Source organism: Oncorhynchus clarkii, chromosome 20 (genome assembly GCF_045791955.1).
Source record: "Oncorhynchus clarkii lewisi isolate Uvic-CL-2024 chromosome 20, UVic_Ocla_1.0, whole genome shotgun sequence".
Classification (NCBI taxonomy): Eukaryota; Metazoa; Chordata; class Actinopteri; order Salmoniformes; family Salmonidae; genus Oncorhynchus; species Oncorhynchus clarkii.
This window is the reverse complement of record NC_092166.1, coordinates 68,521,277-68,540,233: the sequence shown is the minus strand read 5'-3', so window position 1 is coordinate 68,540,233 and position 18,957 is coordinate 68,521,277. Positions and strand designations below refer to the sequence as shown.

Sequence of the window (18,957 nt, the reverse complement as noted above, 5' to 3'; positions counted from 1 at the left end):
GTCTAGGTGTGTAAGGCTGGTCTAGGTGTGTACCTAGCTCATCTTGTGGTGTTATTCACTTTACTCTGCTAAATTAAAAGCACCTTCATTGTGATTAGTCTTCTTGCTGCTTGATGAAACTATAACAAATATTGGGGTATAGTAAGTATAATAATTGACATGTATACTATGTATGGAAAGTATAGTATCCACATTTAAACTTGAACAGTCTTACGGGAGTCGGGACAGTATCACGATGAGACGATTGAATCCCACAGCAACAGTCACACCATGAAGACACTGTTTTGTCTTACTTAAACAAGGGACTGCACATGCCCTTCACCTTCTTCTGTGATACCTGACAGCTGTAAAAGTAATCTCAGTAGTTCTTAGTAAATGTACAATAGGATCTATGAGTCAGGACAAGGAGGGGGCCTTCTGTGCCTCTACTTTATAGCTGCCTCCTAACCTCCAAGTACTTAGCTTATAACCAGTACTTCAGCCCTGACTTCCATTTAGAGTTTTTCATCTACTCTTAGACCAAATTTCACCCTCTAGAAAACTGTACACACACACACACACACACACACACACACACACACACACACACACACACACACACACACATGTTCAAAAGTTTGGGGTCACTTAGAAACGTCCTTGTTTTTAAAGAAAAACACATTTTGTCCATTAAAATAACATCAAATTGATCAGAAATACAGTGTAGGCGTTGTTAAATGTTGTGAATGACTATTGTAGCTGGACACTGCTGATTTTTTAATGGAATATCTGCATAGGCGTACAGAGGCCCATTATCAGCAACCATCACTCCTGTGTTCCAATGGCACGTTGTGTAAGCTAATCCAAGTTTATCATTTTAAAAGGCTAATTGATCACAAGAAAACCCTTTTGCAATTATGTTAGCACAGCTGAAAACTGTTCTGATTAAAAAAGCCATAAAACTTGCCTCCTTTAGACTAGTTGGGTGTCTGGAGCATCAGCATTTGTGGGTTCGATTACAGGCTCAAAATGTCCAGAAACAAAGACATTGCTGATGGGTCAATTTGATGTTATTTTAAATGGACAAAAAAAATGATTTTTCAGAAACAAGGACATTTCTAAGTGACCCCAAACTTTTGAACGGTAGTAATATATATATATCTCATGTGTAAGCTGTGATACTTTACAATTCTGGCATAAAGAATATGGAAACTAGGTAACTGATGCAAAAGGTGTGCAAGTCCACCTTTTCACTCTTTAAATGATCATTGGTCTTAAACAATGACATGTGCAGCTCAACACATGAAGATCTTGAATGCACCAGTCAGAGTTTAGAGAACCTGTCTGGAAAATATAGGAAACCACAGTACAAACACATTGCTATATACTCCAAAACACAACCATTGAACCAATACTTCAACCTAATTGCAAAAGTGTTATAATATAAAAGGGTAAATGGTCAACTGGTTCACTACTGAAGCTGAGAGCACCTTCAGCTCAACCAATTGACTAATTGCTTTAACAGCAACAAAACACACAGCTTACTGTAATCTGTGAATCCTCTGTTAATGTATCACAGTGGGTCAAAGTGTATTTTAGTACTTGCACTGCAGACACAGGCCTTATAGCAGACCAGCCAACATGGAAAAAGTGCTAGATCAAACAATGATGGGGTGATATACAAAGTTAGGGTCAATTGCATGTAAAATGTAGATTTTTTTAAGGCAAATTTCAACAGGTTAAAGTTCAAATCTGGTGAAAATGGGCATAATGGAAATAGTAATAGATTTGGGTCAAAATCCTGATGGAAAAATCCTTATCCTATGGAATGGATGGATTTATAGTTACTTTTCATATAGCTATGCTTTAAGACAAGCAAATATACAGAAAGGATGACAATTCTGATGACGTAGACCATCTTAGAAAACTGTGGTAGACCCAACTGAACCAGGATTACTTGACCTTGTAACAATCTGACTTTCTGGGCCAGAAATATTGAAAATGTAATGCTGTTTTAAGGGGTAAAACGTACAAGTAGACAAATAGGATAGTCAAAGATTCTGAGCAAATTTCCTACATTAACTGAGAAAGGTCCTTGGTGGTGCTACAGTTGAAAACATTTGAATGTTCATCCTTTCTGTATTTGCTTGTCTTAAAGCATAATAAACTGTATGAAAACTTTGTCATGTGTAGTTGTTCAATTTCTGTATCAACCATGTACAGTATAGTTCAAAGTCAACATCTACTTGTTTTAGGACTTCAAAGTCCATGAATAGATGATCAGCACTTTGCATTTTCTTATCAGATGGATAAGTGGAGGCTTGTGGGCCTCAATACATAACAATGACACATATGGAGTGATTTTAGTGTCACCAGAAATTGAATATGAATTTACTCATTCTGAATTGAAATTGTATTTAAAATTCATATTTTTTTTGTTGCAATCATTAAATTGAACAATTTCATTCATAAATTGAACTTGAATGAATATTGCATTCAGTTTTCAAATTCAACTTTAATTGAATGTTCAAATTGAATATATATATATATACATATATATATATATTCAGTTTCAAAATGGTAGGTATTTCATTCATTGTCTGTGTATCATGTTTTCAAATTAGCATTTCAAGTTTATCAAAGTATACAGTTGAAGTCGGAAGTTTACATACATTTATGTTGGAGTCACTAAAACTCGTTTTTCAACCACTCCACACATTTCTTGTTAAACAAACTATAGTTTGTCGGTTAGGACATCTACTTTGTGCATGACACAAGTAATTCTTCCAACAATTATTTACAGAGAGATTATTTCACATATCATTATCATATCACAATTCCAGTCGGTCAGAAGTTTACATACACTAAGTTGACTGTGCCTTTAAAGAGCTTGGAAAATTCTTGAAAATGATGTCATGGCCTTAGAAGCTTCTGATAGGCTAATTGACATTTTAGTCAATTGGAGGTGTACATGTGAATGTATTTCAAGGCCTACCTTCAAACTCAGTGCCTTTTTGCTTGACATCATGGGAAAATCAAAAGAACTCAGCCAAGAAATCCAGAAGTCTGGTTCATCCTTGGGAGCAATTTCCAAACGCCTGAAGGTACCACGTTCACCTGTACAAACAATAGTACGCAAGTATAAACACCATGAGACCACGCAGCCGTAATACCGCTCAGGAAGGAAACGCGTACTTTCTCCTAGAGATTAACGTATTTTGGTACGAAAAGTGCAAATCAATCCCAGAACAACAGCAAAGGACCTTGTGAAGATGATGGAGGAAACAGGTACAAAAGTATCTATATCCACAGTAAAACAAGTCCTATAATCGACATAACCTGAAAGGCCGCTCAGCAAGGAAGAAGCCACTGCTCCAAAACCGCCATAAAAATAAAAAGCCAGACTACGGTTTGCAACTGCACATGGGGACAAAGATCGTACTTTTTGGAGAAATGTCCTCTGGTCTGATAAAACAAAAATAGAATTGTTTGACCATAGTTATGTTTGGAGGAAAAAGGGGGAGGCTTGCAAGCCGAAGAACACCATCCCAACCTTGAAGCACGGGGATGGCAGCATCATGTTGTGGTGGTGCTTTGCTGCAGGAGGGACTGGTGCACTTCACAAAATAGATGGCATCATGAGGGAGAAAAATTCTGTGGATATATTGAAGCAACATCTCAAGACATCAGTTATAGCTTGGTCGCAAATGGGTCTTCCAAATGACGCCAAGCATACTTCCAAAGTTGTGGCAAAATGGCTAAGGACAACAAAGTCAAGGTATTGGCGTGGCCATCACAAAGCCCTGACCTCAATCCTATAGAAGATTTGTGGGCAGAACTGAAAAAGTGTGTGCGAGCAAGGGGGCCTACAAACCTGCCTCAGTTACACCAGCTCTGTCAGGAGGAATGGGCCAAAATTCACCCAACTTATTGTGGGAAACAAGAGGAAGGCTACCTGAAACATTTGACCCAAATTAAACAATTTAAAGGTAATGCTACCAAATACCGATTGAGTGCATGTAAACTTCTGACCCACTGGGAATGTGATGAAAGAAATTAAAGCTGAAATAAATCACTATTCTGACATTTCACATTCTTAAAATAAAGTGCTGATCCTAACTGACGTAAGACAGGGAATTTTTACTAGGATTAAATGTCAGGAATTGCGAAAAACAGTTTAAATGTGCGTGGCTAAGGTGTATATAAACTTACAACTTCAACTGTATATTCATATATTAATCTTGTCAGATGCGTTCAGATGTAGTTTTTAAATTCAGCTAAAGGCATAGAAGAATTGGGAAACAGAAGCTAGTGATACCAATGGAGTGGTTTCTAAAGCCAATGTGACAGGTTTAATAGTTTTTACCCCCCTATGAATTGGCTCTAGCATTTGAACAGTTAGAGCAATACTTTTATGACCCCATTTCTGAAAGCTAAGGAACATATTCGTTCCCTCTGTTATGCTCACAAGCCGCATGATGCTCACAGGACTCTGCAATTTTTGTCCCAATCCCTTCCAATTTGGCATAATCAAACACTCTGTTGTAAACAGAAGCTTTCTCATAGCCCCTCCAGCCTTTCCAATCGATGAACTCTTACGCTTGTGACTGACTGGGTTTAACTAGGTCTCCTGCATGTCACAAGACTGCATTAACCCTGTTACTAAACCACCTTACTAGTCTTCAGATACTGCTACACTCACTAAGTATAGGGGTCCTAGGCCTAGCTAAATGGTCTGTAACCTGATTTAATGTGTTTGTTTATCTGAGAAGTCAGAGCATGTGGACCGTGTTGAATGCACTTGCCCCAGAAGACAGCAAACTTACCTGGATCCAGGGCAAGCTCCATCTTGACTCTTTAGTTATTGATGTTTCTAAGTGATTACCAACAAATAGTAGTAACAGCTCTGCAAGCTGCCACACCCTGATCAGCCACTCCTGTGCACAATCATTACTTAACAAGACTTCTTTGCAGCGCATAGCACCTGACCCAGTTGTTGGCAACTCTTTAGGTCTCAGACAAATTACTCATCATGCGAGCGTGTTCACTGAACCACCTGTGTTACACTTCACCCTCCCCTTTGACCTCTTCCTTGAAGAGACCGATCCATGTCACAGCACCTTGCTCAGCAAGCTAACACAGTTTTATACTACGAAGGAACCCAGTCAGTCACATGTTATCCTTATAATGAGTAACCTTACCAGACACTTGAAGACTTGTATTAGCTCCCCAAATGTATCCCCTAGGGATGTAGCTAAGTGGGCTAACACAGTCTTGTGACATACAGGTGACCCGGTTCAAACCCAGTCAGTCACAAGAGCAATATTTAATAAGGACTGGAAATGTTATCTTAGGGATATGAGCTAGCTTCTGTTTCCCATTGATAGTGTTTGAGTCTATCAAATCAGATAATGCTGAATTTAGTTTTTTTTGTCACACTCACTTCTTGGAACAGGGACGTTCAAACAGTAGAGCCCATTCATAGGAATAAAAATAATTCATCATGCCATTTTGGCTTTTGAAACTGCTCCGTTGGTACCGCTAATTTCTATTTCCCACAGAGAGCGTTTAATTCCATCTGTTCTCCTCTAATTTTGTCTGAGGAAAATTAAGTTATTAACTTCTACAGGATCAGTGTCTCGACCTCGGGATGGTTGAGCTAATGTAGGCTAATGTGATTAGCATGAGGTTGTAAGAAACAAAATAAATTCCCAGGACATCTGATATCCTTGCTTCAGGTCCTGAGCTACACACAGTTAGAGTTGGGTATGTCATTTTAGGCAAAAATTGAAAAAAAGGGTCCTATCCTTGTTGAAGTTAAAATAAAGGATATACTGTATTTTATTGTAACGTTATACAGTGCCTTGCGAAAGTATTCGGCCCCCTTGAACTTTGCGACCTTTTGCCACATTTCAGGCTTCAAACATAAATATATAAAAGTGTATTTTTTTGTGAAGAATCAACAACAAGTGGGACACAATCATGAAGTGGAACGACATTTATTGGATATTTCAAACTTTTTTAACAAATCAAAAACTGAAAAATTGGGCGTGCAAAATTATTCAGCCCCTTTACTTTCAGTGCAGCAAACTCTCTCCAGAAGTTCAGTGAGGATCTCTGAATGATCCAATGTTGACCTAAATGACTAATGATGATAAATACAATCCACCTGTGTGTAATCAAGTCTCCGTATAAATGCACCTGCACTGTGATAGTCTCAGAGGTCCGTTAAAAGCGCAGAGAGCATCATGAAGAACAAGGAACACACCAGGCAGGTCCGAGATACTGTTGTGAAGAAGTTTAAAGCCGGATTTGGATACAAAAAGATTTCCCAAGCTTTAAACATCCCAAGGAGCACTGTGCAAGCGATAATATTGAAATGGAAGGAGTATCAGACCACTGCAAATCTACCAAGACCTGGCCGTCCCTCTAAACTTTCAGCTCATACAAGGAGAAGACTGATCAGAGATGCAGCCAAGAGGCCCATGATCACTCTGGATGAACTGCAGAGATCTACAGCTGAAGTGGGAGACTCTGTCCATAGGACAACAATCAGTCGTATATTGCACAAATCTGGCCTTTATGGAAGAGTGGCAAGAAGAAAGCCATTTCTTAAAGATATCCATAAAAAGTGTTGTTTAAAGTTTGCCACAAGCCACCTGGGAGACACACCAAACATGTGGAAGAAGGTGCTCTGGTCAGATGAAACCAAAATTGAACTTTTTGGCAACAATGCAAGACGTTATGTTTGGCGTAAAAGCAACACAGCTCATCACCTTGAACACACCATCCCCACTGTCAAACATGGTGGTGGCAGCATCATGGTTTGGGCCTGCTTTTCTTCAGCAGGGACAGGGAAGATGGTTAAAATTGATGGGAAGATGGATGGAGCCAAATACAGGACCATTCTGGAAGAAAACCTGATGGAGTCTGCAAAAGACCTGAGACTGGGACGGAGATTTGTCTTCCAACAAGACAATGATCCAAAACATAAAGCAAAATCTACAATGGAATGGTTCAAAAATAAACATATCCAGGTGTTAGAATGGCCAAGTCAAAGTCCAGACCTGAATCCAATCGAGAATCTGTGGAAAGAACTGAAAACTGCTGTTCACAAATGCTCTCCATCCAACCTCACTGAGCTTGAGCTGTTTTGCAAGGAGGAATGGGAAAAAATGTCAGTCTCTCGATGTGTAAAACTGATAGAGACATACCCCAAGCGACTTACAGCTGTAATCGCAGCAAAAGGTGGCGCTACAAAGTATTAACTTAAGGGGGCTGAATAATTTTGCACGCCCAATTTTTCAGTTTTTGATTTGTTAAAAAAGTTTGAAATATCCAATAAATGTCGTTCCATTTCATGATTGTGTCCCACTTGTTGTTGATTCTTCACAAAAAAATACAGTTTTATATCTTTATGTTTGAAGCCTGAAATGTGGCAAAAGGTCGCAAAGTTCAAGGGGGCCGAATACTTTCGCAAGGCACTGTATATGGTGATTAGGCACTACAATCTAGCATCCTCTTGGATCGTACTTATGTCATTGGGCCAAAGTTTTAATGAATAAGTTTACAAGCGATAAGGTTATAATAAGGTTACAATAGGTGACAACCTTATATTTAATTAGTTTACAATATGTGGGTTACAAGTTATCACAGATACTGTGCCATACCAAACCAGTCTTGATCTTTTCTGAATCTCGCTAAACCAATTCCAACTTGTTCTTCTCTTCAAGCAGGTAGATAAGCATTTAGAAAGGTAAACCCATTTGAACCTGTAGTTGAGGTAATACTAAAGTACATTCAGCAATTTGACTCCATTATTATGTGAATGCTATAGGCCCATATGTCACATTCTGACCTTAGTTCTTTTGTTATGTCTTTGTTTTAGTGTGGTCAGGGCGTGAGTTGGGTGGGTTGTCTATGTTTAGTTTTTCTATGATTTGCTATTTCTGTGTTTGGCCTGGTATGGTTCTCAATCAGAGGCAGCTGTCAATCGTTGTCCCTGATTGAGAACCATATTTAGGTAGCCTGTTTTCTATTGTGTTTCATGGGTGATTGTTTTCTGTTTTGTGTTGTGTGTCTGCACCAGCCAGAACTGTTTTCGGTCATTGCTCTTTGTTATTTTGGATTTTCTGTGTTCATCTATTAAATATGGACACATACCACGCTGCACCTTGGTCCTCACCTTCTTCCATCACCAACGACCATTACACCATAGGCGTATCCGATGGGTGTAGTGAAGGTAGCTAGCCTTGCATCACCACTTGGAATACTATAAATGACATGTGTACAAGATAACTTTTAGGCAATTATTAAGAAGCTGAGAGACAAAGAGCTAATATCTTGCAATAAATGTCCTAGTATTAAATTATTGAGTTAACCTTAGCTCAGAGCTGCACGTTTAAAGGCCAAGCATATACAGTGCATTCGGAAAGTATTCTGACCCCCTTACTTTTTCCACATTTTGTTATGTTACAGCCTTATTCTAAAATGTATTCAATTATTTTTTTCCCCGTCATCAATCTACACACAAAATCCCATAATGACAAAGTGAAAACAGGTTTTTGGAAATGTTTGAAAATGTATTACAAATAAAAAAAACACCATATTTACGTATTCAGACTTTGCTATGAGACTCGAACTTGAGGGGGGTGAAGGGCCTTGGTCAGGGAGGTGTGCAGCCAGACTTATTTGCCATTCCTGTTGTCTCATCCCTATCAACCATAAAATGGTTCAATTCCTCATCAATCCACAGGGATTTAACAGTTTAACAGTCATTTTCTTAATGGGTGCAAGCTTATTAGTAACTGAAATAAGTAATTTCATGAATGTGTCAAGTGCAGTTTCTGGTTATCATCATTACAAACCACAGACCAACAAGTATCCTTAATATCAACAACATAGGAATCCCTACAAAACTTATGTTTGACCTCTTATACACTATATTAGGCCCAGCCTTTGGAACTTTGGTTTTCCTATATATGGCTAGTATATTGTGATCACTACATCCGATAGATTTGGATAATGCTTTAAAGCAAATTTCTGCTACATTAATAAATATGTGATCAATATATGTTGTTGTTTCATCCCATTTGTAACTACCCTGGTAGGTTGACTGATAACCTGAACCAGGTTTCAGGCACTGGTTACAGTTTGAAGCTTTTTCTTGAGTGGGCAGCTTGATGAAAGCCAGTCAATATTTAAATCACCCAGAAAATATACCTCTCTGTTGATATTACATACATTATCAAGAATTTCACAGATGTTATCCAGATACTGACTGTTAGCACTTGGTGGTCTATAGCAGCTTCCCACATCAATGGGCGTTAGGTGAGGCAGATGAAACTGTAGCCATTTTACTTCAACAATAATTGAGATCCTCTCTATGCTTTACAGGAATGTGGTTCTAAATATAAACAGCAACACCTCCACCATTGGCATTTCTGTATTTTCTGTAAATGTTATAACCATGTATTGCTCCCACTGTATCATCAGATGTATTATCTAAGTGAGTTTCAGAGATTGTCAGAATATGAATGTCATCTGTTACTAGCAAATTATTGATTTCATGAACCTTGTTTCTTAACCTACATATGTTAAACGTGGGCTATTTTTAGCACCTTTTTAGGATGCTTGATTGTTTTTATTGCTTTACTGGGAAGCTTAGCAGGAGTAGACATGCTCATGTTATTTATGTTAGTGCAGGGTGAGCTGCACACAGTGGACTTTCTACTAGGGCACACTGGCTCAGTGCTATCAGTATAACTCTTGTTCATAGGCACATGATTACTGCATACAATAGCTGTAGGATCTGCAGAGGCATTCAGGCCAGCTAGATTAGTTTACTTACATTTTGTCTACCAACGCTCATGGGATAATATACATTTGCTGAATCATTATGACAACTCAGCTACACAATGGTAGGGATTAACCAAGCTGGGCTTGGGTCATTGTTTTGTGATTCTCGCACTGATAACTTGTATTCAATAGACATGTCATAGAACGTTTACTATGACTTATTCCAAGTATTAAATGTATCATGCATTGCTTTGGAGTGAACACATTTGAAATGAGCACAAATGCCATCTAAATGTAATTAATTTACAAACAAGAAGCTGTGTTGAGAAGAAGCCTGCTTCTTTCTCTAAAAGCTAGATGGGCATTTGGCAAAGTCAAAATTGGCTATATCCTGAAAATGTACATTGGTCTTAATTTAAGGTTAGGATTAGGCTAATGTTTACTTAGCAATGTGATTAAGGTAAGGTTTAGGTTTAAAATCTTTAAGAAGATTAATTGTAGAAATAGGCGGGTTTATGTTTTTGCCACTTGCCCAGATAGTGGTGCCCCAGTCAATGACTTTGTGACCTGATGTAACATCTTATTGAAGCATGATTTATCCCCATTGTCCCATCCAGGTCTCCACTTCATCGGCCAGCAGTCTGCTGCGTATTGTCTTCGACCAGATCACAGAGGGCCAGTTGGAGTTTGTGGAGCTGGACCAGCACTTTGACACCATCCAGATCGGCGAGGGAGAGGACAAACGCGAGTACACCATCTTCTCTGGCAAAACAGAGATGGAGGCTCACCTGAAAAATCTGTTTCCAGACGACGTCACTGCCATTGAAACTTTTTACAAAATCATGAAGGTACTTTCTTTTTTCAGTTCAGGGGCTTTGTTGGTAATGAGAACACTGAAGTGATCAAATGAGTATCAATAGTATGGTAGTCACCTCAACCCATCACCTAGTAACCTCATCAAGAGATTTTGATCTCTTGGCGTAACAGCTGAGGCATTTGGTTGACAGTCCCAAGTTCTTAGGTTCAAGCCCTGGTTGGGACTACCCTCTGACATCTCTACAGTATAATAACTTTTTACCTCAAATGTCCTTTAATATCATGCCAGGTGTCAGCCAAGAAGACTCACTATCTGGCCTCTCTGAAGCTGATCCCCCAGTGGCTGGCTCTGTTCTTGCTGAAGTCTGGCATCACAAACCTCTGCTCCTCCATCTATACCCTCTCTGGTACTGGGACCTTCACGTCATCTTCAGTTACCTCTTCTACGGTACTTGGTCTTAACGTTCTAGATTCTATTGTATTGCATTCTAGACTAAACTATACTATTCCATTCCACTATTTCAGTATTATTCTATATATATTCAGAATGATATTCTATGCTTGGAAAGAGCCCAAGACAAACTGAGCAACAACTGGATTATGGCAACCAGGGAATATCTGTCATAATTCATGAAATAGAACTGAGGTAGCTAATAGTTTATTTTCTGTTTTTTCCTCCCAAGGTGTCTCACCCCCCCCCTCCCCCAAGGATTCCAGTGTTATGATCAATGCTCTTCTGTTGCAACACTACAAGAGTACTACCCTAAAGGAGGAGCCAGTGAGATCTCCTACCACATCATCCCTGTCATCCAGAAGTCTGGAGGCAACGTCCTGGTCAGGGCACCCGTCACTCAGATCCTGGTCAACAATGACGGGGCAGCATATGGTGAGAATACAGATATCGTCCATATCCGTTTCACAATGGACAAGTTTTAATACTCACCACTGCACCAAAAGGTTGGATGGTCCTTATTGAAGTCCTGTAGATCACTTCATTACTTCTTTTAAGTTTACAAAGCTCTACTACACAAGCTTCCAACTGACTTAACTTCATTGCTGAAGTATAAAATAATGAGCTATCAAACCCACTTGCAGGGTTGGTTAACTCTTGAGGTCTCTCTGGTCTTGACCAATTTAGGTAAATCCTCCTTTAGTTTTAGTGCCCCTACCTCCTTGCATCTTGATTCCCTGGTGCCGCTAGGGAAGTTTAGGACTCTGGTGTTAAATGAATTAATTGAGGATTGCAGTTGTTTTGATTGATTGTAATGGTTTATTTGTTGAAAGTGTAGTATTGTAATTGTACCTTGTAGGTTTTTTATTCTTGTTTTATTTGGAATGTTCATTTTCTTGATTGTAAATATGTTTGTACATAGGGTACCATTGTGAATGATACTCTGGTCTCAATTGGGCTCCCCTACATAAACAAAAGTTTACTAGGCAATTCAGTTAAGAAAAAAAAATTATTTACAATGACGGCCTACAGCGGCCAAACCCGGACAACGCTGGGCCAATTGTGCACCGCCATATGGGACTCCCAATCACAGCCGGTGCTGATACAGTCTGGAATCGAACCAGGGTGTCTGTACTGCGCCTCAAGCACTGAGATGCAGTGCCTTAGACCGCTGATCCACTCGGCTGACAATCACGATATGGGTTGTAGGACATATGTGAAAACTCTATAATAACAGCCCAAAGACAAATTACATGCACAGTCCACACAGTCTTCCCTTGTTGTGCTGGGAGAGTAAGTTTCCCATCGCTTATTTCTGCATGCAAGAATTACAAAGACTTAAAGAAGCTTGTCCTATTTCTAATCACAAAATATATTTCCATGAGGAGATCATGTTGATATTTCAAAGGCATACAATGTCTTCCTGAGTCTTCTCCTGTTTGTTTCCATCGCCAGGTGTAAAGGTGAGAAAGGGACAGGAGGAGGTGGAGGTACATGCTCCTGTGATCATCTCCAACTGTGGTCTGTTCACCACCTTCCAGAAATGACTGCCCCCTGAGACCCAGACCAAACCAGGTGAGCTACACTGACAAACTAACAGCATGTAGGATTTCAATCAGTTGATTGATCGATTGATCAGTCGATAGGTGTTGCCTTATAATGTTCTAGCTTACTACTGTAAAGTCTTGCTATGGGTTGATGGTAAAACCCTTTTTTTGCTAACAGACATCCAGGAACGTTTGGACATGACGAAACATGGCAGAGGATCATTATTGGTCTTCTCTGGCTTTGATGGAACCCAAGAGAAGCTGGGTATTGTCTCCACCAACTTCTGGCTCTTCAAAAAGAATGATATGGATGGCTCGTAAGGACCAGGCACCGAATCCTCTTTCAGAATTGAAATGAGATGATATCGCCCTCTGTACTCACAAGGTGGCGCTGCTGCATAAACAATGAGTACAAGCAGTTACTATGGCATCACTACATAGCTTACAGTCAGTCGTACATGGAGATTAGTTTCATTGATGCATCATCACTCCAGCATTCTTCAGATGTTTACAGCCTTGTTGTTTTGTGTAGAATGGAAGGGTTATTTGCCATGAGTAAAGAGGATACACCTGATAAGTGTGTTTACTTCTTTGTGCCACAAATACGCTGCAGACGTGTCGGATGTATGCCATGTTACATTTACAGGGAAATCCTGCATGACGATGTTGACCATGGTGAAATATGAGTGCTTTGAGGAATGGACAGATACCTCAGTAAGGAAAAGGGGAGATGACTAACTACAAAATGAAATTTGCAAACAATCTCTGACTGGGCATGCACCCTATTCCCCAAGCTGAGGGAAAAGGTATGAACAAGTGTTTTTCAATTAACATACAGTAGTGTATATTGTCTCTCTGTGTGTCTGTGTTTGCGGCTTTTTAGAGGTTAATCCATGTTAATTGATAACGTCTCTATGCTCTGTTTGTTTCCAGTTGGTGTTCCAGGACGTTGCGACCCCCCCCCCCCTGACTAACATGCACTCCCTGGGAGCCCAGCGCGGCGCCATGTACTCTGCTGAGCACAACCTTGGCCGCTTCCATGCTGAGGCTGTGGCCAGGAACCGCTGCTCCACCCCTGTCAAAAACCTCTTTATCTCAGGTAACACTCCTGGAGCGTTTTTCCTCTAATGCTTCTCCGTAAAGATTCAATCATTTATAAAGTGAGACAAAATGTGCATTAGCCGTAAAGTCTATTTTGTATGAGCTATATAGTCAAATTCTGTGAAGAATATTTACAGTTACAAACTCTTGTTTTGATTTTTTTTAAATGTACTGGGTGGCAGATAGCCTATTGGTGTAAAGCATTGGGCCAGCAACAATCCCCAAGCTGACTAGGTGGAAAATATATGTTGATGTGCCATTGAGCAAGGCACTTAACCTCAGTTGCGCCTGTAAGTCTCTCTGGATAAGAGCGTCTGCTAAATTATGTAAATGTACTGTATGTGAAGGAGCTTGCATGTCTTCAGGCCATCTTTGCCTTACCTTATATGGTTTGTGTGGATGTACCTTTTCCAGGGCAGGGTGTGTTCAGCTGTGGGATAGCTGGAGCGTTGCATGGGGGTCTCCTGTGTGCCTCCACGGTCCTGGACCACATTGTCTACATCAACCTCCTCTTCCTCAAGAAGAAGCAGAAAGATGGCCTGGCTGGTTAAGAAGCTCGAGTGAGGAGACCACTCCATTTCTACGCTCCGGAGCGAAGTTTCCCCTATAATTGAACTTTCCTAACCTAAATCACAAGATGGGACAATTTAAAACTGACCCAAGATCAGCGTCTAGGGCCAGCTTCACCCTACACACTACTTCTACAGTAAGGTAGCCTATACAGGGTCGAAAAAGAAGAAGAAACCACTAACATCCGGTTTTCAGGGATACAGCATCTTCAACATAGCTTCCGTTTCCTCTGAAAACCGCATGTAGGGACCACAGGAGGTTAGTGGTGCCTTAATTGAGGAGGACGGGCTCGTGGTAATGGCTGGAGTGCAATAGGAGGAATGGTATCAAATACAACAAACACATGGATTCCATGTGTTTGATGCCATCAGTCGCACCGTTCCGGCCATTATTGTGAGCCATCCTCCATTGGTAGGGACTGCTCAAGCGGTTCTTTTACGCCTGCTAGGTTAACAGTAAGGCTGCTCTCTACTTCCTCCTCAGGACGAAGTCTGAACTGCAGGTTTCATTCTGATACGATGACATCATGACAAGCTGAGGAGATGGAATCCCAACAAACCATTTCTGGTTACCTCTTCATTCCTAGAACAGTAGTATGAATGTTCTGAGAGGGGTAAAATGGTTAACACTTTTGGTTAAAACGTTTGACAGAGTTTCCCAGGGATGTATACATATTGTATGTCATTTTACAATTACAGATTGATCCTTGAATATGTATGCACCACTTACACTGTGTCAAAGTTTTAAATGTTTTAATGTGAATCATTTAATATTGTATTAATGTAAACATGTAACATGATAAGACCAGGTTCCAGGATAAAGTGACTAAGGGGACAGTTGAAATTGGCTATCGGGCACCATTTTTGGGTTCTTGCATTGGAATTATATTGAATTCTGCTTATATCAGGTTATACCACAATAAACAGTTTAAACCGACACTGAGATCATTTAGTGCTTTTGAAGTGACAGGTTGGCGTGAAATCTGTAGCCCATCTCAGCTGTGCTGTATCAGCACAATGGACAGCGCCCTAACATACTAAAGCAAGGCCGTTTTGGTAATGAATATAGACTACAAGATGGACAGGGTAATTCACCTATTACAAACAGCCTATGTGAATGCAGTCTTACACACCGCTGTCTTAACAAAATAATACTAACTAAATGCTGAAAGTAGTAGCTTAGTTATTCATGCATGCAAGCAAAAACACTGAACAGCAGTTTGGCTTAGAATACCGGCACAACTGTGAATGAGAACAAATGAGAACAGAACAAAACAACGGTACCAAGTAGTAGGCCTAGAAAACTAAATATCAGATCGATAAAAGAATGACACAATCTAGATTTAGGTTAGTTACATTAACAGTAAACAATGCAGTAAACAAAAGGTTAAATGGAGATCCAAATAACCCAAATCTAGCCTACAACCTACTACAGTTAGATGTAGAAAAACACAGCTGTCTTGCCAAATAAATAGGCCTATAGGCCAGCTTCATACATGGAAAATCATGCCGCTCATGAGTTTAGCAACACGTTGTGATATGGCACAATACACTTCTGTAAATCAAATTTGACCCACATAATCATTTACGCAATGCAAGCCTACCAAAAACAAGTTTCCAATACTACAGTTCCATTTACAACCATGAAAATCAATCAAAACCATAATAGAATGTATCTATTTCTATGATGAAACATAACGAATGTAGCTACAGTATACCCAGGGGAGTCATTTGGGTCATTGCAATGGAATTATATGGAATTCTGCTTATATCATGCTATACCACAATGAACATACATTCAAATGCTTTTGGCCAAGAAGTGACAAGATGTTTTATAAAAACCAACTAGCTAGATTGTTTCTTACCTTTTCAGAAGAGTTGCGGCCTCCTTGATGCTCCGTGGAACTTCCTGAGTAATCGATCATTCCATTCTCACCAAAATATTTTTGGAAGATCCCCCTCGAATGCCAATTGGATTAGTTGAGCTTTCCTTGGGTGTAGCATGCTTCTTCTGTGCTGACTGAACACTTTTGTCAAAGTCGAATATTAGTTTTGCATGTAATATTAGTTTTGCATGTAGCTGTGGATGGCCCAAAAGTCAGTCCATGTTTCGGTGCAGTAAGCACGGTCGGCATAGCAGAGAGAGGCCCAAAGAATTGTTGCAGGAAATCAAGTGGGGTCCATTTGGAACGAGGGATTTCAGTCTGCAAAAACTGTCAAGCGACACTAAACTCAGCTTCCACCAAATCTGTTTAGCTTAGATTCAGCAATGGTTTCATCTTTTTTTTTACATCTAGTAAGCCATGGCTCTCTGGGTCATGGGCACACAGGGCCTCCCCTCGTTAGCTGTTGCGTTCTCCGACATTTCGCCAATGACCGCATCCAACATGCTGAAGTTCAGTATTTTAGACTCAGTCTCTTCTCCTCTGTCCTGCTGGCCTACTGTACTGTTCACCAGGTATTGCTGGAGATTTGTACCTACATAACATTGTTGTTTGCTTGGAGCTGGCAGTGCGTCAGTGCCATTGACACTGCACTGTGCCCAAATGGCTTCGAACTCGGTGTCAGAGCTCAGCTCGATGCACTGCAATGCACTGCAGACCCCTTTGACTCCAGTGTTAATATTGGTTGCTTTTGCCTGGAGTAATTTGTTTGGAGGATGGAGAAGACTGAAGATTCTGTACACCATGGTGGCTATAAACTTAAAGCCGGGGTTCGTCACCGCCTTCAGCAGCCCTGTAGCTGCGAGTCTTATTTCTGTGTTGAACGAACGCATTCATTCAACGTCAGATAAGAACTCCACAATGCTGTCACAACTTTTATCAACCACTGACACAGTAGACAGGTGTCCGCTCCACCTTTGATCCAATAGCCGTTTCAAGGTTTCTCCATTGTACATGGCAACCACTGTTGTTTCTTTAAGAACTTGTAGAGTGAGTCACAGACATTTAAACATTCCTCCAGCGCATTCTCAGATGACATTGCGTGAACAACCAATAAGTGAAGCTGGTGGTTGAAACAATTAACATATGGCACTCTGTTTACTTTGTCCTGCAATATTTTGCAGCTGGGCTAGGCGGGCGGCCTTGGTGGTTTGATGCTGCTGCTGCTGCTGCTGGTCATTGCTCCCCTTCTCCTTTGGCTTTGTTTGGGTGCTTTGGCAAAGCCAATTTCTGATATCCATTGTGGCAGATTAGCTGGTTGGGGCTAGCTAAATCGGCTAAGGCTAATAACATTAAAGCTTTTTATAGCTTGCTAGGAAGCTAACTAAACTCTGTATTGGTGGGGCATGAGGCAGAGTTAAGTGAAACAGCTTCATCTGTAGGCTTGACCCCGCCCTTATAAATCCAAAGCAAATATTACAGGCAGCAGTGAATAACATTATACACTTAGCCTACCACAGCGTTTTTCCCACTTCTTATGGAAACCCAAAGGAGTCACCTAACTGCCCAGTGGCTTTCCATAGCCCCCCTACACACACTTCGGCAAGCTCTGTCCATTGTGTTGACAAAGCACAATCATTTGAACTTATTTTATATTTTTATATAGGGGAATCTGAGGGGGCACAAGTTTTAACTGAGGGGGCTAAGCCCCCTTTTGCTCCCTCATGGAACAGTGTCCGAGCATGGTTTTCTATATTTTTGTATTCTATGGACTAGTGTAGGGAAAATATGAGCATATCTAAGTTGAAAAACAATACAATAGGTGTAACAGTATAGACTTTACGTCCGTCCCCTCACCCCGACCTAGGCGCGAACCAGGGATGCTCTGCACACGTCAACAGCCACCCTCAAAGCATCGTTACCCATCGCTCCACAAAAGCCGCAGCCCTGGCAGAGCAAGGAGAACCACTTCTTCAAGGTCTCAGAGCAAGTGATGTCACCGATTGAAACGCCACTAGCGCGCACCACCGCTAACTAGCTAGCCATTTCACTTCGGCTACACTCACCCCCCATTCTCCTTCTCTTTCCGCAGCACCCAGTGATCCGGGTCAACAGCATCAATGTTACAGTATAGACTTTACGTCCGTCCCCTCGCCCCGACCTGGGTGCGAACCAGGGACGCTCTGCACACGTCAACAGTCTCCCTAGAAGCATCGTTACCCATCGCTCCACAAAAGCCCCGGCTCTTGCAGAGCAAGGGGAACCATTACTTCAAGGTCTCAGAGCAAGTGACGTCACCGATTGAAACGCCACTAGCGCGCACCACCGCTAACTAGCTAGCCATTTCACATTTGCTACATAGGCATGGACTATGAGCTCACGGAATGGAGAATCAATCAAAACATATACAGTTGAAGTCAGAAATTTACATAAACCTTAGCCAAATACATTTAAACTCAGTTTCACAATTCCTGACTTTTAATCCTAGTAAAAATTCCCTGTCTTCGGTCAGTTAGGATCATCACCTTCTTTTAAGAATGTGAAATGTCAGAATAATAGTAGGGAGAATGATTTATTTCAGCTTTTATTGGTATCACTAGCTTCTGTTTCCCAATTCTTCTATGCCTTTAGCTGAATTTAAAAACTACATCTGAACGCTGTTTTACATCAGTTAGGATCACCACTTTATTTTAAGAATGTGAAATGTCAGAATAATAGTGATTTATTTCAGCTTTAATTTCTTTCATCACATTCCCAGTGGGTCTGAAGTTTACATACACTCAGTCAGTATTTGGTAGCATTGCCTTTAAATG

The 18,957-nt window shown here is 40.6% G+C and overlaps 1 protein-coding gene across 1 annotated transcript; it reads left to right on the top strand.

Annotated features, from left to right (window-relative positions):
* Window positions 1-3,005: 3,005 nt before the first annotated feature.
* On the top strand, window positions 3,006-14,660 carry LOC139377156 (inactive all-trans-retinol 13,14-reductase). Its single transcript, XM_071120167.1, is given in 14 exon segments — window positions 3,006-3,083; window positions 10,395-10,625; window positions 10,883-11,003; window positions 11,006-11,041; window positions 11,277-11,345; window positions 11,348-11,479; window positions 12,500-12,619; window positions 12,770-12,908; window positions 13,124-13,190; window positions 13,192-13,325; window positions 13,327-13,356; window positions 13,358-13,397; window positions 13,525-13,690; window positions 14,107-14,660. Coding segments are annotated over 14 exon segments (1,500 nt in total). The 3' UTR covers window positions 14,244-14,660.
* The last annotated feature ends 4,297 nt before the right edge of the window (window positions 14,661-18,957 follow it).